Raw genomic sequence first — 24,478 nt, 5'->3', positions numbered from 1 at the left:
CAATAAATGTCGTTCCACTTCATGATTGTGTCCCACTTGTTGTTGATTCTTCACAAAAAAATACAGTTTTATATCTTTATGTTTGAAGCCTGAAATGTGGCAAAAGGTCGCAAAGTTCAAGGGGGCCGAATACTTTCGCAAGGCACTGTAATTAATTGCCATATTACCTTATGTCCATAAATCTAGCCAAATTGAATAGAGAAAAAGAGATTCCTGGCCATAGGAAAATAGGAAATACACACACAATGGAGAGAGCTGGGACTTTGATCCTAGCTGGCAGGCTGAGACAGCAAGGGAGAGGTTGAAGGTTTCTCTAATTAAATAAAGAGAGACACCTACTCTATGGCACTACACGAACTCCAGCCGAATATTCAAAACAGACTTTGGGCCCAGTGTTGAGGACTGAGGACAGAGTTGGGAGGAGAAACAATGGCAGAATGAATCTGTATTAATTGGGATGTTCACCAGGGAAATAGTTCCCATGTGAGGTGATGATAGAAGGATGATGTTGGTGATTGTGCTCCTTCTGCTGCTCGTGGCAGAAGTCATAGCTAATGTACTGTGAGTGTGTGTATGTCTGTTAGTTGGTGCGTGTACCTGCAGTGGGCCCAGTATTGAGCTGGTGGTGTACATGAAGAACAGTCGTAGGTAGCTCAGGACGTTAGCGAAGGCAAACAGCCCCTCAGCCACAAGGATGGGGTGGAAGGCATCCCAATTTTTCCTCTCTGTGTCCTCCACGTTCTTAAACTGGCACAGAGGAGATCACATTAGTACACAAACACACACACACAGACGCACGCACAGACACAGACACACACAGACACACCTTGCTGTGAGCCACTATCTTGAGGGCGAAGGTGGACAGGTAGAGAGAGTTCATGACGAAGCTCAGCTGATTCCTCGACTCATCCAGGAAGTCCTCCAAGCCCTCGTACCATAGACGCTTCACGTCCGACCACACCATCCCTAGAGGGAAGGAAAGAATTGACCATCACCAAACAGAGTGAAAGGAAAGTACCATAGACCAGGGGTTTTCAAACTGGGGTACGGGACGCTCCCACAGCCTCCACAAGGCAGGGGGGGGGGGGGTCCATGCGCGTGACATCAGTCAATTTTTATTTATTTAATAAATCATTTTGACAGTAACCCTCCAAAAGGTAATTCATAAACCTTTTTAATTTCCATATATTCGTAGTAACGAAGCCAAGTTTTGGTATCCTGGGCTTCAGGAATGTGACTGAAAAATGTCTTGAAAGAGGAAAAAATGTAACTGAGAAAAAAGTATGCGGATACTGGTGAAGAAATGGCTTGGTCAAGGCTACGACTGCGCCAGTGTAATGAGTGGAGCTTACTCAGGTGTTCAAACGCTCATATCAAACCGAGAACCTAATGCTTCTGTAGTTCTTTATGAGTTTTAGTTTAGAAAACTATCTCTCCGCAGAAGAAAACAGCTTGGTTGCCGTAGCAACCTCAGGGAAACTGGGCAGAAGGGACTGGTGCTTCAAATACAGCAGATCTGTAACATCTCAGGTGCATGTGACAATAAAACATACACACTGAGTGTACAAAACATTAAGGACACCCCCCCCCATACCCCCAGAACAGCCTCAATTCATCGGGACATGGACTCTACAAGGTGTCAAAAGCAATCCACTGGGATGCTGGCCCATGTTGACTCCAATGCTTCCCACAGCTGTTTTAAGTTGACTGGATGTCCTTTGGGTGTTGGACCATTCTTGATACACACAGGAAACTGTTGAGCGTGAAAACCCCAGCAGCATTGCGGTTCTTGACACAAACTGTTGCGCCTGGCACCTACTACCATACCTACCCAGGTCAAAGGTCATGCCAATTCACCTTCTAAATGGCACACACACAGGGCACACTCCATGTCTCAGTTGAGCGAATGTTTACACACTTTTACAGTGTTAGTTTTTTGTACAATATGATATAAAACACAAGAAAAACAGAATTTTGACTGCACTGGGCCTTTAAAACTGCAACATTTTCTCTCAGCTCCACGCTAAACTGTGTAGAATTGACCATATTCAATCCACCAAACAGAAAAATTAACAGAGTAATGGGAAAGGCATTTTGTGTTCACCCCGCAAGGTTCTCATTCTTGACATTTTACAATGACTTCCAGATTCAACAGGGAATGCTGTAAGTTATCCCACAGAGAGGCTCCTGGGATTGGTCAGTCTGAGAAATAGAAGCCACAGGATTTATGTGTGGAATCTCTACGATCCAGTGAGGTGGGGTTTAGAAGTATTATCCTCCTGCGTGTGTGTGTGTGGGGGAAGGGGGGTTGGATTCATGAAATAATTTGTATTACAAAACCCTTTCTGGGTCCTAATGGTACCCACTGTCTGGAACATGAATAGGGGAATGCAGGTTTCTAGGATTTTTCACACCAAATTTACACATCCGTTGTTTTGGTCAGGGAATCATTGCAGCTTATTATAATTTGTTTGGGTGATTTCTTTTTTGGTTAGGGTTGTATCTGACCACACACATACAAAGACACAGCTGTTTGTTCACCCACACCTGCCCACAATTGCTAATAACCAGTGGTGGAAAAAGTCATCAAAAGTCATACTGTAGTAAAAGTAAAGATACCTTCATAGAAAATGACTCAAGTAAAAGTGAGTTTAGTGACTCTGCCAGATCAGAGGCAGTAGGGATGATCAAGGATGTGTTCTCTTGATAAGTGCGTGAACTGGACCATTTTCCTGTCAAAATGTAACAAGTACTTTTGGGTGTCAGGGAAAATGTATGGAGTAAAAAGTACATTATCTTCTTTAGTAAAAGTAAAAGTTGTACAGATACCCCCCAAAATGATTTAAGTAGTACTTTAAAGTATTTTTACTTAAGTACTTTACACCACTGCTAATAACCCATCTGCAACCTCCCGACTATATGTGATAAAGTGAAAATGTGGGGGACGCACCCAACCCTAACCAGGTAATAATAGAAGATGTGCAGTACAGTCAAATATGGGATAATTCATTTTTGACAGATAAATCTATGTTTCTGATTATAATTTGTGAAATTTTGGTAGGCTATTAGTTAGTCAACTTGTCTATTATTAGATACATGCAACTTTTCTTCTGTTACTACTTGTTGCCCTAGAAGACTAAATAAACCATTGTTCACCAGAATAATGGCATACAGTGACAGAATGTACATTCAATCTCGTTGTCATCTGTAAAATTTGTTTTGGCTTTCCTCTTTCTCTCACGCAGAAAATACGTTTAGGGAGAAAATGTAATAACAAAAAAAAAACTGGAAAGATTTTCCATACAAAATTTCCAAATGACATCAGTTTGACTGGTTTTCAATAAGTTAAATTAAGTTTGGCTTGGATGTATATTTAATGTGGTTGAAATACTATCAGCTTTTATGATGCTGATTAAGACTGCACCTTTACAGACGGTCCCTAACCGCACATTCATTTCCTCAAGATGCTGAAAGATAGAAATAATAGTTCTCCGATCCTGTTCCAGAGTCAAAATGTTATAGGCCTACAGTCAGTGTCCAAATTTCAGGTCCGTGTTCCGTGGACTGGAAAATGTTCCGGCAAGCCTCAGATAATAACATAGATTTTTATGCTGCCTCGGTGAGTGAGTTTATAAGGAAGTGTATTGGAGATGTTGTACCCACTGCGACTATTAAAACCTATCCCAACCAGAAACCGTTGATAGACGGCGGCATTCGTGCAAAACTGAAAGCGCGAACCACCGCATTCAACTATGGAAAGAGGTCGGGGAATACGGCCAAATATAAACAGTGTTGTTATTCCTGTTTGGCCCTGTCCGGGGGTGTCCTCGGATGGGGCCACAGTGTCTCCTGACCCCTCCTGTCTCAGCCTGCAGTATTTATGCTGCAGTAGTTTATGTGTCGGGGGCTAGGGTCAGTTTGTTATATCTGGAGTACTTCTCCTGTCCTATTCGGTGTCCTGTGTGAATTTAAGTGTGCTCTCTCTAATTCTCTCTTTCTCTCTTTCTTTCTATCTCTCGGAGGACCTGAGCCCTAGAACCATGCCTGAGCCCTAAGACCATGACTACCTGATATGATGACTCCTTGCTGTCCCCAGTCCACCTGGCCGTGCTGCTGCTCCAGTTTCAACTGTTCTGCCTTATTATTATTTGACCATGCTGGTCATTTATGAACATTTGAACATCTTGGCCATGTTCTGTTATAATCTCCACCCGGCACAGCCAGTAGAGGACTGGCCACCCCACATAGCCTGGTTCCTCTCTAGGTTTCTTCCTAGGTTTTGGCCTTTCCAGGGAGTTTTTCCTAGCCACTGTGCTTCTACACCTGCATTGCTTGCTGTTTGGGGTTTTAGGCTGGGTTTCTGTACAGCACTTTGAGATATCAGCTGATGTACGAAGGGCTATATAAATACATTTGATTTGATTTGATATTCCCTCCGCAAGGCAATCAAACAAGCAAAATGTCGGTATAGGGACAAAATGGAGTCTCAATTCAGCAGCCCAGAGACACAAGATGTCCGTGGCAGAGTTCTTTGCCCGCTTTGAGGATAATACAGTGTCACTGACGCGGCCCGCTATCAAGGACTGCGCCCCCCCCCCCCTCTCCTTCTCCGTGGCCAACGTGAGCAAGACATTTAAACATGTTAGGCTGCTGGCCCAGACGGCATCCCTAGCCGCATCCTCAGAGCATGCGTAGGCTAGCTGACTGGTGTGTTTACGGACATATTCAATCGCTCCCTATCCCAGTCTGCTGTCCCCACATGCTTCAAGATGGCTACCACTGTTCCTGTACCACAGAAGACAAAGATAACTGAACTAAATGACTATCGCCCAGTAGCACACACTTCTGTCATCATGAAGTACTTTGAGAGACTAGTCAAGGATCATATCACCTCCACCTTACCTACCAAACTTGAGTTTGCATACCGCCGCAACAGGTCCACAGACCTATCCCATCTGGACAAGAGGAATACCTATGTAGGATTGCTGTTCATTGACTACAGCTCAGTATTCAACACCATAGTACCCTCCAAGCTCATCATTAAGCTTAAGGCACTGGGTCTCAACCTGCCCTGCACAATTGGGACCTGGACTTTCTGACGGGAGCCCCCAGATGGTGAAGGTAGGAAACAACATCTCCACTTCGCTGTTCCTCAACACTTGGGGCCCACAAGGGTGTGTGCTCAGCCCCCTCCTATACTCCCTGTTCACCCATGACTGTGTGGCCATGCACGCCTCCAATTCAATCATCAAGTTTGCAGACGACACAACAGTAGTGGGCTTGATTACCAACAATGACGAGACAGCCTACAGGGAGGAGGTGAGGGCACTCGGAGTGTGGTGTCAGGAAAACAACCTCTCACTCAACGTCACTAAACAAAGGAGATGATTGTGGACTTCAGGAAACAGCAGAGAGAGCACCCCCCTATCCACATCGACGGGACAGTAGTGGTGAACGTGGAAAGTTTTAAGTTCCTTGGTGTACATATCACGGACAAACTGAAATGGTCCACCAACACAGACACCGTGGTGAAGAAGGTGAAACAGCGCCGCTTCAAACTCAGGAGGCTGAAGAAATTTGCCTTGTCACCTAAAACCCTCACAAACTTTTACAGATTCACAATCGAGAGCATCCTGTTGGGCTGTATCATCGCCTGGTATGGCAACTGCACCGCCCTCAATCGCAAGTCTATCCAGAGGGAAATGCGGCCTGCCAAACACATCATCAGGTACAAACTACCTGCCCTCCAGGACACCTACAGCACCTCATGTCACAGGAAGGCCAAAAGGATCATCAAGGACAATAACCACCTGAGCCACAGCCTATTCACCCCACTATCATCCAGAACGCGAGGTCAGTACAGGTGCATCAAAGCTGGGACCAAGAGACTGAAAAACAGCTTCTATCTCAAGGCCATCAGACTGTTAAACAGCCATCACTAACATAAAGAGGCTGCTCCCAACATATAGACCCAAATCACCGGTCACTTGCCTATGTCACACGGCCATCGCTCATCCATATATTTTATGTACATATTCTTATTCCATCCCTTCACATTTGTGTGTATTAGATAGTTGTTGTGAATTTGTTAGATTACTTGTTAGATATTACTGCATTGTCGGAAGTAGAAGCACAAGCATTTCGCTACACTCGCAAAAACATCTGCTAACCATGCGTATGTGATAAATAAAATTTGATTTGACTTGAGGTAGACTACTATTCCATTTAACTCATCTAAACAGTACAGTTCCCTTGACGTGCTAGTTGAAGTCCCCGCCTTGTGACTATATCACATATACTGTAATATAACCGGCACTGCTATCATCCACATTTACCACTTCACCAAATCTTTCCCAAACATTAGGCTACTTTTCTGGCCCTCCCTCACAGCTTTTCTCTTATTGAATTAAACTCTGACAGTGCTCTTTTTGCCTCAGTAGATCAACGTGAACTTTTTTCTGCCCAAGTTCACAAACTCCTTTGGCAATTGGCGCATTTGGCAGTTGACATATCTGATTTTGGCATTAACGTGAGGCATCTGGCTCCTGGGATTAACAGAATGTGGGAAAGAGAAAGAGGGATGGAGAGAGGGAGGGATGGAGAGACAGAACAATGGAAATGAAGGGAGGCCATATACTAAAACTGCTCCCTAGACACTGGAAGGAGACACACATCTGGAACTAAAAGGACCAATAAAAATTCTACAAACCCAGTATTCGCCTTAGAATTTCAGCAATAAGAAACAACAGTAGTAAGAGTCTTCAGAAACCATACAGAATAGCAGAAAAACATAAGTAATAGGAAACAAGTATCTGTTATTGAACTGCAATCCAATACTTTATTTACATATACCTACGCCATGGCCATTTTAATAGTCAAAACTGTTGATGATTTTCATTAGGTTGATCTCGATCTTAATAATGATTTTGATCAATAACTGATTTGATTACATGGAAAAAGGTATCAGCAAACTGTACATGGATGGATGTGTTGGTCTTTTTGTATTAGTTAAGGAGTATTCCTCCCTCTAGTGGGCTATTTCTGTCTCGTCAAACCACTAAAACCTGTATCCAAACTCCTCTATCCTATAGCCTCTAACAAGCTTCCTCTCCAGACAGAAAGGCATGTAGTGTAGTGTTCGCTCACTGCCAAGCTACAGAATTAACTAGATAATAGACAAGACACTGTTTATTGACATGATCCGTGAGCCAATAGGACCTGTGCTGTACTTTATTTAATTTCCTGTCTAGAAAAGTAATTTGAGCAATGAATCAAAAGAAACAAGCACGTAGCAACTACAGAACATACTAGAACAACTATATCCCTCTCTACCTCTCACTCTCTGTCTCCCTCTGTCTCTCTTTACCCTCTCTCTCTCTCTCTTTCTCTCTCTCCTTTCCTCTCCTCTTTCTCTCTCTCTTCTCCTCTGCCTCGCTCTCTCTCTCTTTCTTTCTACTGTGTCTGGTATTGAAACAGACTGATTCTCCAGAGAGCAGAGGGATGCTAGAGAGAGGAGACTAATGTGGGAACACAGGCCATTACACTGATTGGAGGATCATGTTAATGTTTTTTTGGGCAGGGGAGAAAGGAGAGAGAGAGAAAAAAATAGGAGATTAGATGAGAGGAGCAGAGCAGAGAGGAGAGGAGTGGAGGGAAAAGGAGGGGAGGGGAGAGAGTGAAGATGAGAGGAGAGGGCAAGGGATGGGGAGGAGCAGAGAGGACAGGAAAGGTGGCTGTCCTGAGAAACCAATAAGTAATTCTAGTGTCATTGATCTGTGTGTGTGTGTGTGTGTGTGTGTGTGTGTGTGTGTGTGTGTGTGTGTGTGTGTGTGTGTGTGTGTGTGTGTGTGTGTGTGTGTGTGTGTGTGTGTATGTGTGTGTGTGTGTGTGTGTGTGTGTGTGTGTGTGTGAGACCAAAGAGCCATCATTCAGCGTGGTCTGAATATCAAATCAAATCAGATTTTATTTGTCACATTCGCCGAATACAATAGGGGTAGACCTTAACGTGAAATGCTTTTTCACAAGCACTTTAAGCAACAACAAAGTCCAAGAAATAGAGTTAAGAAAAAGTAATAAATAAACAAAAGTAAAAAATGTAATTAAAAGTAACACAATAAAGTAAAAATAACGAGGCTAAATACAGGAGTTACCAGTACTGAGTCATTGTTCGGGTGTACAGGTTAGACAAGGTCATTTGTACATGAAGGTAGGGGAAAAGTGACTATGCATAGATATTGAACAGCGAGTAGCAGCAGTGTAAAAACGATGTAAATAGTCCGGGTGGCCATTTGATTAATTGTTCAGCAGTCATGAATAGAAGCTGTTAAGGAGCCTTTTGGACCTAGAGGTGTCGCTCCGGTAGCGCTTGCCATGCGATAGCAGAGAGAACAGTCTATGACTTGGGTGACTGGAGTCTTCTACAATGTTTTTGGCCTTCCTCTGACACCGCTTGGATACCGAGCAGTTGCCATACCAGGCGGTGATGGATGCTCTCGATGACGCAGCTGTAAAACTTTGAGAGGATCTGGCGACCCATGCCAAATCTTTTCAGTCTCCTGAGGGGGAAGAGGTTTTGTCGTGCCCTCTTCACTGCTGACTTGGTTTGGACCATGATAGTTTGTTGGTGATGTGTACACCAAGGAGCTTGAAACTCTCGACCCGCTCCACCACAGCCCCGAATGGGTGCGTGTTCGGCCCTCCTTTTCCTGTAGTTCACGATCAGCTCCTTTGTCTTGCTCACGTTGAGGGAGAGGTTGTTGTCCTGGCACCACACTGCCAGGTCTCTGACCTCCTTCCTATAGGATGTCTCATCGTTGTCATAGTTGTGTCGTCAGAAAACTTAATGATGGTGTTGGAGTCGTGCTTGGCCACGCAGTCGTGGGTGAACAGGTAGTACAGGAGGGGACTAAGCACGCACCTCGTGTTGAGGATCAGCGTTGCAGATGTGTTACCACCTGGGTGAATATGTCAGTGAAGACACTTGCCAGTTGGTCCGCGCATGCTCTGAGTACACGTCCTGGTAATCCATCTGGCCCTGCGGCCTTGTGAATGTTGACCTGTTTAAAGGTCTTGCTCACATCGGCTATGGAGATCGTGATCACACAGTCGTCAGGAACAGTTGGTGCTCTCATGCATGCTTGAGTGTTGATTGCCTCATAGCAAGCATAAAAGGCGTTTAGCCCGTCTGCTAGGCTCGCGCCACTGGGAGGCTCCCAGCTGGGTTTCCCTTTGTAGTATGTAATAGTTTGCACGCCCTGCCACACCCGATGAGTGTCAGAGCCTGTGTAGTAGGATTCAATCTTAGTCCTGAATTAACGCTTTACCTCTTTGATGGTTCGTCTGAGGGCATAATGGGATTTCTTATAAGTTCCAGCCTTTAGATCGTTGAGGGAGTTGCATGTGGCTTCTGGTTGGGATATGTAAGTACGGTCACTGTGGGGACGACGTTGTTGATGCACTTATTGATGAAGCCGGTGACTAGGTGGTATACTCTTCAATGCCATTGGATGAATCCTGGAACATATTTCAGTCTGTGCTAGCAGGTACTTCCTGCTTTATTTTTTCTTGTAAGCAGGAATCAGGAGGATATAATTATGGTCAGATTTGCCAAATGGAGGGCGAGGGAGAGCTTTGTATGCATCTCTGTGTGTGGAGTAAAGGTGGTCTAGAGTTTTCTTCCTCTGGTTGCACATGTGACATGCTGGTAGAAATTAGGTAAAATGGATTTAAGTTCGCCTGCATTAAATTCCCAGGCCACTAGGAGCGCCGTTTCTGGATGAGCATTTTCTTGTTTGTTTATGGCCTTTTACAGCTCGTTGAGTGTATTCTTAGTGCCAGCATCTATTTGTGGTGTAAGTAGACAGCAATAAAAAAATATAGATGAAATCTCTTGGTAGATAGTGTGGTCTACAGCTTATCATGAGGTATTCGACCTCAGGTGAGCAATACCTCGAGACTTTCTTAATATTAGACATCGCACCCCAGCTGTTATTGACAAATAGACACACACCACCATCCCTCATCTTACCAGACGTAGCTGCTCTGTCCTGCTGATGCACAGAGAAGCCAGCCTACTGTATATTATCTGTGTCGTCATTCAGCCATGACTCGGTGAAAAAGATATTACAGTTTTTAATGTCCCGTTGGTAGGATAGTCTCGAACGGGGATCATCAAGTTTATTCTCCAGTGATTTCACGTTGGCCAATAGAACAGATGGTAGAGGTGGGTTACCCACTCACCAACAAATTCTCACAAAGGACCCTGATCTCTGCCCCCAGTATTTCCGTATTTTCTTCACACGAATGACGAGGATATGGACCTGGTCTTGGAGAAGCAGGACATTCTTTGCGTCGCTCATTAAAGAAAAACATTTTGTCCAGTTGGAGGTGCATAATCGCTGTTCTGATGTCTAGAAACTATTTTCGGTCATAAGAGACGGTAGTAGCAACATTACGTACAAAATACGTTACAAACAATGCAGAAAAACACACAAAATAGAAAAGTTGGTTAAAATGCCAGCCATTCCCGCACGCGCCATTATCATGATAGCAGACTGGTACAGATTGTTACAGTACCAGAGCACAGAAAGGGTGGTATAGAGAGGACATGCTGCGTCTTGAGTTACTAACTGCACAGCTACATATTCTAATCTGGTCTGGTCTTGTCTCGTCTATGCTAATCAATGCATTGCGTTGCTATTCTCTACTATTTAATTTGATTAAATTCTCTTCTGCAGAGCATCTGTTGTGGACTAACCAAAGACAGCGTGACCCTAAACTCTATCATCACAGAAGGAGGGCAGGAAATGATACAGGAAGTTATACACTAGTCTGGTTTTAGCCCAATGAGAAGTCAGGAAGTCCTGCTTGCTGAACTCCACCAATGAGGACTGACCTTTAGTTTTTTTTTTCTGGAATTGAGCCAATGCCATACATCAACTGTATTTTTATGCTGTTACATACAGTGCCTTCAGAAAGTATTCATATCCCTTCACTTACTTCACCTTTTGTTGTGTTAAAGCCTGAATTCAAAATGTATATTTCTTCTCACCCATCTACACATAATACACCATATTGACAAAGTGAAAACATTTTTAGAAATGTTTGCAAATGTATTGAAAATTAAATCCAGAAATATCTAATTTACATAAGTATTCACACTCCTGAGTCTCTACATGTTAGAATCACAGTTGGCAAGAATTACAGCTTTGAGTCTTTCTGGGTAAGTCTCTAAGAGCTTTGCACACCTGGATTGTATAATATTTGCTCATTATTCTTCAAAACGTTATTCAAACTCTGTCATATTGGTTGTTGATCATTGCTAGACAACCATTTTCAAGTCATGCCATTTTTCAAGCAGATTTAAGCCACTCAGGAACATTCACTGTCTTCTTGGTAAGCAACTCCAGTGTAGATTTGGCCTTGTGTTTTAGGTTATTGTCCTGCTGAAAGGTGAATTCATCTCCCAGTGTCTGGTGGAAAGCAGACTGAACCAGGTTTTCCTCTAGGATTTTGCCTGTGCTTAGTTCCATTCAGTTTCTTTTTTATCCTGAAAAACTCCCCAGTCCTTAATGATTACAAGCATATCCATAACATGATGCAGCCCCCACCATGCTTGAAGAGTGGTACTCAGGGATGTTTTATGTTGGATTTGCCGCAAAACATAACACTTTGTATTCAGGACAAAAGTGAATTGCTTTGCCACATTATTGCAGTATTACTTTAGTGCCAAAACAGGACGCAAGTTTTGGAATATTTTTTTTCTGTACAGGCTTTTTTCTTTTCACTCTGTCAATTAGTTTGGTATTGTGGAGTATCTACAATGTTGTTGATCCATCCTCCGTTTTCTTGCATCACAGCCATTAAACTCTGTAACTGTTTTAAAGTCACCATTGGCCTCATGGTGAAATTTCTGAGCGGTTTCCTTCCTCTCCAGCAACTGAGTCTTTGTGGTTGAATCTGTGTTTGAAATTCACTACTCAACTGTGGGACCTTACAGCCAATGGTTTGTGTGGTGTACAGAGATGAGTTAGACATTGAAAAATCATGTTAAACACAATAAAAAAAAAGTAAAACATTTTTTTTTACCTTTATTTATTATTATACACAGGGTGAGTCCATGCAACTTATTATGTGACTTGTTAATCTGATTTTAACTACTGAACTTATTTAGGCTTGCCATAACAAAAGCACTTAAGATATCAGTTTTTTATACATTTTTTAAAACGCTGAAAAATATAATTCCACTTTGACATTATGGGGTATTGTGTGTAGGCCAGCGAGAGAACAATCTCAATTGAATCCATCTGAAATTCAGACTGTAACAAATGTAACAAAATATGGAAAAGGTGTGTGAGTACTTTCTGATGGCACTGTAAATGATCTCTTACCTGTGCCTGAGGCTAGCAGGTAACACTGTCGCCCGCACCACATACACGTTGCCCCTCATCTATGTCTGTCACAATAAGATGAAAATACACCCAAAAAATATACGTAGAATGGGGTCCAAAGTTATTGACACCCTTCATACAGTTGAGCAATAATGACTGTATAAAATAAATCATTCAAACACTGACCTTTATTTTAAGCTCCAAAAAATGTGACATTTTATTTTAGACTAATACAATTGCTCAGAGAGAGAGATTTTATTTAACAAGTAATACTTTTCTTCTCAAAAAGGTAAGGGTCAAAATTATTGACACCCCTAAAGATTTGTATAAAAAAAGTAGCCAAGAGTTTAGTATTTGGTCCCATATTCTTAGAATGCAATGACTATGTCAAGCTTGTTGGATGCATTTTCAGTTAGTTTTGGTTGTGTTTCAGATAATTTTGTGGCCAATACTAATGAATGTTAAATAATGTATTGTGACATTACTGAGTCATTGTCACGATCGTCGTTGTAATCATACTCATCGCAAAGAGCAGCGTGAAATCAGTTCGACATCTTTTCATTTTAAGAGAACTGAACAAAAAACAATGAAGAATACACGACCAGTGAAGTTCATGCAGTGCTCACAGGCAGCTACACAGAAACAAGATCCCACAAAACACAGTGGGGAAATGGCTGCCTAAATATGATCCCCAATCAGAGACAACAATAAACAGCTGCATCTGATTTGGAACCATACCAGGCCAACATAGAAATAAATACACTAGATCACCCTCCCTAGTCACACCGCGATCTAACCAAAATAGAGAATAAAAAGGCTCTCTATGGTCAGGGCGTGACATAAATACACTAGATCACCCTCCCTAGTCACACCGCGATCTAACCGAAATAGAGAATAAAAAGGCTCTCTATGGTCAGGGCGTGACAGTACCCCCCCCCCCCCCCCCCCCCCCCCCGAAAGGTACCTTTCTCTGACTCTACAGGGGAGGGTCTGGGTGGGCGTCTAGCGTTGGTGGCGGCTCCGGTGCGGGGCGAAGTACCCACTCCGCTCGTCGATTCGCCAGCATCCGTGGTGGCTCTGGTGCGGGACTTTGCCCTCGCCCAGACCACGAGTCTGGCCATGGAGCCAGGTAGAACGCCGTGGAAGGAAGGCGAGGACTGGGCATTGGAGCAGAGGAGGGCCCCGGCCATGGGGCTGGGTTGCACGCTGCACCCGGACTGGGCACCGGCGCCGAAGAAGGCTCTGGCCATGGAGCTGAGTTGACCGCCTGGACTGGGCACCGGCGCAGAGGAAGGCTCCTACCATGGAGCGGGACTGGACGCCATGCCTGGACTGGACATCGGCGTAGAGGAAGGCTCCGGCCTTGGAGCGGGACTGGACGCCGTGCCTGGACTGGACATCAGCACAGAGGAAGGCTCCGGCCTTGGAGCGGGACTGGACGCCGTGCCTGGACTGGACATCGGCACAGAGGAAGGCTCCTGCCATGGAGCGGGACTGCACGCCGTGCCTGGACTGGGCATCGGCGCAGAGAAGGGCTCCTGCCATGGAGCTGGACTGGACGCCGTGCTCGGACTGGGCATTGGCGCAGAGGAAAGCTCCTGCCCTGGAGCTGGAGGTTCTGGACCGTGGACCGTCGTAGGAGGTTTCGGACCGTGGACCGTCGCAGGAGGTTCCGGACCGTGGACCGTCGCAGGAGGTTCCGGACCGTGAAACTTCGCCTGAAGCTCTGGACTGGGAGGCGCACTGGAGGCCTGATGCGTGGGGCCGGCACAGTTGGCACAGGACTGGTTACACGCACCTCAGGGCGAGTGCGGGGAGCAGGCACAGGACATACCTGACTGGGAAGGCGCACTTGAGGGAGAGTGCGAGGAGCAGGCACAGGACGTACCGGACTGGGGACACGCACTTCAGGGAGAGTGCGAGGAGGAGGCACAGGACGTACTGGTCTGTGGAGGCGCACTGGAGACCTGGTGCGTAGAGCTGGCACAGATAGTGCCGGAACGATGACACACTCCGCACGGTGAGTGCGGGGAGCTAGCACAGGACTTACTGGGCTGTGGAGGCGCACTGGAGACCTGGTGCGTAGAGCTGGCACAGATAGTGCCGGAACGATGACACACTCCGCACGGTGAGTGCGGGGAGCTAGCACAGGACTTACTGGGCTGTGGAGGCGCACTGGAGACCTGGTGCGTAGAGCTGGCACAGATGGTGCCGGAACGATGACACACTCCGCCCGGTGAGTGCGTGGAGCTAGCACAGGACTTACTGGGTTGTGGAGGTGCACTGGAGACCTGGTGCGTAGAGCTGGTACAGATGGTGCCGGAACGGTGACACACACTTCAGGGCGAGTGCGTGGAGGAGACACAGGACGTACCGGACAGGGGAGGCCCACTGGAGGCGAGATGCATGGTGCAGATGACACTGGACTGGTGTCACGCTCCTCAGCACGCCCGCTCTGCAGCAGTCTCATCGCCACCACCTCTCTTCAGAATCTTTCATTGAGTTCCTCCTTCGACTCCCTGACGGTCTCTGGCTCCTTCCTCGGCTCCGGCGACCACCCCGTGTGCCTGCCCTAAAAAAAAATTGTTTGGGCTGTCTTTTGGGCTTTCTACCTGGCCGCGAACCCCGGCGTCGTCGCTGTCCTCCCTTCTCTCCTGCCGTCTGTTTCCACGGCAGGCTTTCATATCTTGCTTCTTACTTGGGACTTCCTCCCAAGTCCAGGATATTCTCTCCTCGATCTCCTCCCAAGTCCAGGATGCCATCTCCTCCTGGGCACGCTGCTTGGTCCTGGTGTGGTGGGATCTTCTGTCACGATCGTCGTTGAAAATATACTCGGACCAACATGCATTAGATCACCCACTCTAGTCACACCCCGACCTAACCAAAATAGAGAATAAAAAGGCTCTCTATGGTCAGGGCGCGACAGTCATAATGACACAGAAAGTTACAGAGGGTCAAAGATCATAATCCCCCATAAATGCTAACCTCCCCTGTTATTGGTAATGGTGAGAGGTAAGCAAGTCTTGGGGATTTGATCTTTGACCCTCTCATCATTATTGACGATTCATTCAGGATGATCTGTAATCATGGTAGCATCCACATTCATGTAGATGTCTTTAGAAACATATTATATTCTTATTTACAATAAAAGTGACTCCAGAATGACATAATACATTATTTACCATTAATTTCTATTGCTCACAAAATCATCTGAATCACAACCAAAATGAACTGAAAAATGCAGTCACAAGCTTGATGTAGTCATTGCGCGCTAGGAATATAGGACCAAATGCAAAAAATGTGACCACTTTATTTATAAGAATCTTTGAGTGTCAATAATTATGACCCTTACCTTGTATTATTTATTTTATACAGTTATTATTGCTCATCTTTATCAAGGGTGTCAATAATTTCAGACCCCACTGTATATTTAAAATGATGATCCAGGGAGAGGACAGGTAAGACTGGACAGGAGCGGAGAGGACAGGGTCAAAATTATTGACACCCCTAAAGATTTGTATAAAAAAAGTAGCCAAGAGTTTAGTATTTGGTCCCATATTCTTAGAATGCAATGACTATGTCAAGCTTGTTGGATGCATTTTCAGTTAGTTTTGGTTGTGTTTCAGATAATTTTGTGGCCAATACTAATGAATGTTAAATAATGTATTGTGACATTACTGAGTCATTGTCACGATCGTCGTTGTAATCATACTCATCGCAAAGAGCAGCGTGAAATCAGTTCGACATCTTTTCATTTTAAGAGAACTGAACAAAAAACAATGAAGAATACACGACCAGTGAAGTTCATGCAGTGCTCACAGGCAGCTACACAGAAACAAGATCCCACAAAACACAGTGGGGAAATGGCTGCCTAAATATGATCCCCAATCAGAGACAACAATAAACAGCTGCATCTGATTTGGAACCATACCAGGCCAACATAGAAATAAATACACTAGATCACCCTCCCTAGTCACACCGCGATCTAACCGAAATAGAGAATAAAAAGGCTCTCTATGGTCAGGGCGTGACATAAATACACTAGATCACCCTCCCTAGTCACACCGCGATCTAACCGAAATAGAGAATAAAAAGGCTCTCTATGGTCAGGGCGTGACAGTACCCCCCCCCCCCCGAAAGGTACCTTTCTCTGACTCTACAGGGGAGGGTCTGGGTGGGCGTCTAGCGTTGGTGGCGGCTCCGGTGCGGGGCGAAGTACCCACTCCGCTCGTCGATTCGCCAGCATCCGTGGTGGCTCTGGTGCGGGACTTTGCCCTCGCCCAGACCACGAGTCTGGCCATGGAGCCAGGTAGAACGCCGTGGAAGGAAGGCGAGGACTGGGCATTGGAGCAGAGGAGGGCCCCGGCCATGGGGCTGGGTTGCACGCCGCACCCGGACTGGGCACCGGCGCCGAAGAAGGCTCTGGCCATGGAGCTGAGTTGACCGCCTGGACTGGGCACCGGCGCAGAGGAAGGCTCCTACCATGGAGCGGGACTGGACGCCATGCCTGGACTGGACATCGGCGTAGAGGAAGGCTCCGGCCTTGGAGCGGGACTGGACGCCGTGCCTGGACTGGACATCAGCACAGAGGAAGGCTCCGGCCTTGGAGCGGGACTGGACGCCGTGCCTGGACTGGACATCGGCACAGAGGAAGGCTCCTGCCATGGAGCGGGACTGCACGCCGTGCCTGGACTGGGCATCGGCGCAGAGAAGGGCTCCTGCCATGGAGCTGGACTGGACGCCGTGCTCGGACTGGGCATTGGCGCAGAGGAAAGCTCCTGCCCTGGAGCTGGAGGTTCTGGACCGTGGACCGTCGTAGGAGGTTTCGGACCGTGGACCGTCGCAGGAGGTTCCGGACCGTGGACCGTCGCAGGAGGTTCCGGACCGTGAAACTTCGCCTGAAGCTCTGGACTGGGAGGCGCACTGGAGGCCTGATGCGTGGGGCCGGCACAGTTGGCACAGGACTGGTTACACGCACTTCAGGGCGAGTGCGGGGAGCAGGCACAGGACATACCTGACTGGGAAGGCGCACTTGAGGGAGAGTGCGAGGAGCAGGCACAGGACGTACCGGACTGGGGACACGCACTTCAGGGAGAGTGCGAGGAGGAGGCACAGGACGTACTGGTCTGTGGAGGCGCACTGGAGACCTGGTGCGTAGAGCTGGCACAGATAGTGCCGGAACGATGACACACTCCGCACGGTGAGTGCGGGGAGCTAGCACAGGACTTACTGGGCTGTGGAGGCGCACTGGAGACCTGGTGCGTAGAGCTGGCACAGATGGTGCCGGAACGATGACACACTCCGCCCGGTGAGTGCGTGGAGCTAGCACAGGACTTACTGGGTTGTGGAGGTGCACTGGAGACCTGGTGCGTAGAGCTGGTACAGATGGTGCCGGAACGGTGACACACACTTCAGGGCGAGTGCGTGGAGGAGACACAGGACGTACCGGACAGGGGAGGCCCACTGGAGGCGAGATGCATGGTGCAGATGACACTGGACTGGTGTCACGCTCCTCAGCACGCCCGCTCTGCAGCAGTCTCATCGCCACCACCTCTCTTCAGAATCTTTCATTGAGTTCCTCCTTCGACTCCCTGACGGTCTCTGGCTCCTTCCTCGGCTCCGGCGACCACCCCGTGTGCCTGCCCTAAAAAAAAATTGTTTGGGCTGTCTTTTGGGCTTTCTACCTGGCCGCGAACCCCGGCGTCGTCGCTGTCCTCCCTTCTCTCCTGCCGTCTGTTTCCACGGCAGGCTTTCATATCTTGCTTCTTACTTGGGACTTCCTCCCAAGTCCAGGATATTCTCTCCTCGATCTCCTCCCAAGTCCAGGATGCCATCTCCTCCTGGGCACGCTGCTTGGTCCTGGTGTGGTGGGATCTTCTGTCACGATCGTCGTTGAAAATATACTCGGACCAACATGCATTAGATCACCCACTCTAGTCACACCCCGACCTAACCAAAATAGAGAATAAAAAGGCTCTCTATGGTCAGGGCGCGACAGTCATAATGACACAGAAAGTTACAGAGGGTCAAAGATCATAATCCCCCATAAATGCTAACCTCCCCTGTTATTGGTAATGGTGAGAGGTAAGCAAGTCTTGGGGATTTGATCTTTGACCCTCTCATCATTATTGACGATTCATTCAGGATGATCTGTAATCATGGTAGCATCCACATTCATGTAGATGTCTTTAGAAACATATTATATTCTTATTTACAATAAAAGTGACTCCAGAATGACATAATACATTATTTACCATTAATTTCTATTGCTCACAAAATCATCTGAATCACAACCAAAATGAACTGAAAAATGCAGTCACAAGCTTGATGTAGTCATTGCGCGCTAGGAATATAGGACCAAATGCAAAAAATGTGACCACTTTATTTATAAGAATCTTTGAGTGTCAATAATTATGACCCTTACCTTGTATTATTTATTTTATACAGTTATTATTGCTCATCTTTATCAAGGGTGTCAATAATTTCAGACCCCACTGTATATTTAAAATGATGATCCAGGGAGAGGACAGGTAAGACTGGACAGGAGCGGAGAGGACAGGTGAGGACTGGACAGGATAGGAGAGGACAGGATAGGAGAGGAGAGGACAGGTGAGGACTGGACAGGATAGGAGGTGAGAGGACAGGTGGGGACTGGCCAGGATAGGAGGTCAGAGGACAGGAGAGGAGAGGAGGGGAGGGGACAGGTGTGGACTGGACTGGATAGGAGGTGAGAGGACAGGTGCGGACTGGACAGGATAGGAGGTCAGAGGACAGGAGAGGAGAGGAGGGGACAGGATAGGAGGTCAGAGGACAGGAGAGGAGAGGAGGTGAGAGGACAGGTGAGGACTGGACAGGATAGGTCAGAGGACAGGACAGGAGAGGAGGTGAGAGGACAGGTGAGGACTGGACAGGATAGGAGGTCAGAGGACAGGACAGGAGAGGAGGTGAGAGGACAGGTGGAGACTGGACAGGATAGGAGGTCAGAGGACAGGACAGGAGGTGAGAGGACAGGTGAGGACTGGACAGGATAGGAGGTCAGAGGACAGGACAGGAGAGGAGAGGAGGGGACAGGAGGGAGGGAGGGGAGGGGACAGGCCAGGCCAGAAGAGAAGGGGAGAGGACAGGGTAGAAGAGTATAGGACAGGATAGGAGGGGAGTGTACAGGAGAAGAGGGGAGAGGAGAGGAGCGGAGGGGAGGAGAGGGGAGGAGGGGAGTGGAGAAGGAAGGCGAGGAGGGGAGAGGACAGGACAGGAGAGGACATGAGAGGAGAGGAGGAGACAGGAGCGGAGGGGAGGGAAGGGGAAGGGGAGAGGACACTAGAGGAGGGGAGATGAGAGGGAAGAAGGGGAGAGGGCAGGAGAAGAGAGGAGGGGAGAGGAGATGGAAGGACGTCTCACCTATGATCCAGAGTATGAGCAGGTAGTCGATCATCTCCAGGGCAGGGCCCATGGTGTTCTTCTTGCCCTCGTTGTACACCAGAGAGTACAGGTTGATGAGCAAGAGGAAGGTGAAGTAGGAGGCACTGTGTATGATGAACTTGACGAAGGGCGTGTGGATGATATGGCCCACGCGGGAGCGCGGCACCACTAGGTAGCACAGGGAGAGCAGCGGCCACAGCACCGCCACGCTCAGTACCGTGGACATCTTCAGACACGTGTGTTTACGCCGGTAGCTGGCCGTCTCGCCGAACCAGACGGTGTTGAGGAACTGCTGGCAGTTGGACTGGGCCACAAACTGGAGGGGGTAGGGAGGGGGTGGGGAGGAGGTGGTGCCATGCAGGAACAGTGGGAGGCGCCACAGAACAATGATGTGGATGGACATGTAGGAGTCAACAGGGAAACAAAGAGAGAAGAAGTAAAGGGTTATTCAGAATGGTAATTCATTCCAGAATACAGTACATGCACATTGTCAACAGTGTGCTTGTTTATCACGTCTTGCCTTGGATTTGTTTTCTGTGGAAAACTGTGCCTGATCCCCTCTTTATGGTTTGTTCCCAGTCATAACAAACTGTACTAATGTTATCCTCTGTGATCACATACCACCACTGACACAAAACAGAAATAGGAGGCATGTTTATCAAACACAGATTCAGTCAAGGCTATGAAGAGAAAGTGTTTAGGGCTCTGCTGCACAAGTTCTCTCTCTCCCTCTCTCTCTCTCTTTCTTTCTCTATCCCTCTTCCTCTCTCTCGTCCAGGTTCTGGTACCAGAGGAGCTCTTATTAGCATAATTTCTCAATGTGAGACAGAATGGTAGCAGCATGCTCGAGCCTCACTGTGATATAAAATATAATCCAAACACAACCTGCCAGGCTGAGCAAGCACAGTTATAAATAAAAGAACAGCTTCAAACATCCACCCTCATAACAGTCTGTCTCTGCCTCTCTGTCTCTGCTCTGGTTTGAGCTGGTCCGGTCCTCGGTTGGATGTAGCCTGGAGAGACCATAGCTAAATCAGGGTCATATTTCCACCAGACAACTACAGGAAAAACAGATGTTGTGGACTTCACGTTTTATGTTTGATGAATAGTCATTCATAATTCACTAGAATCACCCTCTTTACCTAGCAGTCTGCTATTGTCTGTGTAGGCTACAATAAAAGAGTCCAAACAATTCACATGATGTATGTTCTGTATATATAGAAATATAAATGATGCCTGCTATAAATCCATTAAATGCTTTCAACTGTCAACCATTTCCACCTATTCATCATTTTTTATTTGTTTAGCCTAGAGCAGTATGCTAATACATTTGAGGGAGTGGTCCCTCCCTCCCTCACCTTTTTCTGCTTCTATTTGATTGACACTTTGAGCCTCTTAAGTCAAGTGTTATTGAAGCGTTGTGGTTGCAGGTTCACTTGGCACATCTAGAACTCTTTCTTTAGGGGGGTTTCTATAGGCCACTAAGTGCTAACGGTCAGTATCTAAATAATATGTGTGAAATGCTTGATCGTGTAAGTGATGTAAAAAGACAGGTCTACTTTCTTCGGAACCTGAATATTGACTGGTTTTCATCAAGCTGTCCGCACAAGTGGAAGCTTCTCACTGTAACCAGTGCCTGTAATCTGGTTCAGGTTATTAATCAACCTACCATGGTGTTCACAAACACTACAGGAACAAGATCATCTACATACAGTGGGGCAAAAAAGTATTTAGTCAGCCACCAATTGTGCAAGTTCTCCCACTTAAAAAGATGAGAGAGGCCTGTAATTTTCATCATAGGTACACTTCAACTATGACCGACAAAATGAGAAAAGATTTTAAAAATCCAGAAAATCACATTGTAGGATTTTTTATGAATTTATTTGCAAATTATGGTGGAAAATAAGTATTTGGTCACCTACAAACAAGTAAGATTTCTGGCTCTCACAGACCTGTAACTTCTTCTTTAAGAGGCTCCTCTGTCCACCACTCGTTACCTGTATTTATGGCACCTGTTTGAACTTGTTATCAGTATAAAAGACACCTGTCCACAACCTCAAACAGTCACACTCCAAACTCCACTATGGCCAAGACCAAAGAGCTGTCAAAGGACACCAGAAACAAAATTGTAGACCTGCACCAGGCCAGGAAGACTGAATCTGCAATAGGTAAGCAGCTTGGTTTGAAGAAATCAACTGTGGGAGCAATTATTAGAAAATGGAAGACATACAAGACCACTGATAATCTCCCTCGATCTGGGGCTCCACGCAAGATCTCACCCCGTGGGGTCAAAATGATCACAAGAACGGTGAGCAAAAATCCCAGAACCACACGGGGGGACCTAGTGAATGACCTGCAGAGAGCTGGGACCAAAGTAACAAAGCCTACCATCAGTAACACACTACACCGCCAGGGACTCAAATCCTGCAGTGCCAGACGTGTCCCCCTGCTTAAGTCAGTACATGTCCAGGCCCGTCTGAAGTTTGCTAGAGAGCATTTGGATGATCCAGAAGAAGATTGGGAGAATGTCATATGGTCAGATGAAACCAAAATATAACTTTTTGGTAAAAACTCAACTCGTCGTGTTTGGAGGACAAAGAATGCTGAGTTGCATCCAAAGAACACCATACCTACTGTGAAGCATGGGGGTGGAAACATCATGCTTTGGGGCTGTTTTTCTGCAAAGGGACCAGGACGACTGCTCTGTGTAAAGGAAAGAATGAATGGGGCCATGTATCGTGAGATTTTGAGTGAAAACCTCCTTCCATCAGCAAGGGCATTGAAGATGAAACGTGGCTGGGTCTTTCAGCATGACAATGATCCCAAACACACCGCCCGGGCAAAAAAAGAGTGGCTTCGTAAGAAGCATTTCAAGGTCCTGGAGTGGCCTAGCCAGTCTCCAGATCTCAACCCCATAAAAAATCTTTGGAGGGAGTTGAAAGTCCATGTTGCCCAGCAACAGCCCCAAAACATCACTGCTCTAGAGGAGATCTGCATGGAGGAATGGGCCAAAATACCAGCAACAGTGTGTAAAAACCTTGTGAAAACGTTTGACCTCTGTCATTGCCAACAAAGGGTATATAACAGTATTGAGATAAACTTTTGTTATTGACCAAATACTTATTTTCCACCATAATTTGCAAATAAATTCATTAAAAATTCTACAATGTTATTTTCTGGAGAAAAAAAATCTCATTTTGTCTGTCATAGTTGAAGTGTACCTATGATGAAAATTCCAGGCCTCTCTCATCTTTTTAAGTGGGAGAACTTGCACAATTGGTGGCTGACTAAATACTTTTTTGCCCCACTGTAATATATCGATCACATTTATTTAATTTTTTTTCCCTTTTTCTCACAAATTTTGTGGTAACCAATTGGTAGTTGCAGTCTTGTCTCATTTCTGCAACTCCCGTACGAACTTGGGAGAGGATAAGGTCGAGAGCCATGCATCCTCCTAAACACGACCCAACCAAGCCACACTGCTTCTTGACACAATGCCCGTTTAACCCGGAAGCCAGCCGCACCACTGTGTACACTTGGCGAACGTGTCAGCGTGCATTGCACCCGGCCCACCACAGGAGTCGCTAAAGCGCAATGGAACAAGAACATCCCTGCCGGCCAAACCCTCCACTAACCCACACAACGCTGGGCCAATTGTGCACCGCCCCATGGGTCTCCCGGTCGCGGCCGGCTGTGACAGAGTCTGGACTCGAACCAGGATCACTAGCGGCACAGCTAGCAACTACGATGCAGTGCCTTAGACCACTGCACCACTCAGCCACGTCGATCACATTTTTACTAATACTGTAGAACTTTGTTCTAAAGCTGTATCCGTACCCATTGCATGTAGTGATCACAATACAGGAAATGCCAACAACGAACAGTGAGCCATCGTACTCATGCATAAAAAACTAATAATGAAAGAAAAGCATTGTAAATTTGAATTTTGTAAAGTTAGTGTGGCAGAGTTGGAAAAATTATTGTAATCGATCAATAATGACAAGCCTCCTGGCATTAACAACTTAATGGAAAGCTACTGAGGATGGTAGCTGACTCTATAGCCACTCCTATCTGTCATATTTTTAATCTGAGCCTAGAGGAAAGTCTTTGTCCTCAGGCCTGGAGGGAAGCCAAAGTAATTCCACTACCCAAAAGTGGGAAATCGGCCTTTGCTGGTTCTAACAGCAGACCAATAAGCTTGGTGCCAGCTCTTAACACTGTTGGAAAAAATTGTGTTTGCTATTTCTCTGTCAACAAAACAAACCACAGACTTTCAGCATGCTTATAGAGAAGGGCACTCAACATGTACTGCACTGACACAAATGACTGATGATTGGTGTAATGAAATTGGTAATAAGAAGATTTTGGGAGCTATACTGTTAGATTTCAGTGCAGCCTTTGATATTATTGACCATAACTTGTTCTTGAAAAAATATATGTGCCATATCGTGGATTCAGAGCTATCTATTTAATAGAACTCAAAGAGTTTTCTTTAATGGAAGCTTCCCTAATGTCAAACATGTAAAGTGTGGTGTACCGCAGGGCAGCTCTCTACATCCTCTACTCTTTTCTATTTTTACCAATGACCTGCCACTGGCATTAAACAAAGCATGTCTATCCATGTAAAGCATGTGTATACATCAACAACCACAGCTAATGAAGTCATTGAA

The 24,478-nt window shown here is 46.3% G+C and overlaps 1 protein-coding gene across 1 annotated transcript in view; it reads right to left on the bottom strand.

Moving 5' to 3' along the window:
* The window catches only part of trpc1 (transient receptor potential cation channel, subfamily C, member 1), a 47,298-nt gene that overhangs the window by 8,701 nt on the left and 14,119 nt on the right, over window positions 1-24,478 (bottom strand). Inside the window, 3 exon segments of the mRNA NM_001185053.1 lie at window positions 598-747; window positions 827-966; window positions 19,788-20,124. Coding sequence (NP_001171982.1) covers window positions 598-747; window positions 827-966; window positions 19,788-20,124 — 627 coding nt within the window.

The sequence above is a fragment of the Oncorhynchus mykiss genome, chromosome 11, assembly GCF_013265735.2.
Source record: "Oncorhynchus mykiss isolate Arlee chromosome 11, USDA_OmykA_1.1, whole genome shotgun sequence".
Lineage (NCBI taxonomy): Eukaryota > Metazoa > Chordata > Actinopteri > Salmoniformes > Salmonidae > Oncorhynchus > Oncorhynchus mykiss.
The sequence above is the reverse complement of the archived record's forward strand: the minus strand, read 5'-3'. Positions and strand labels throughout refer to the sequence as shown.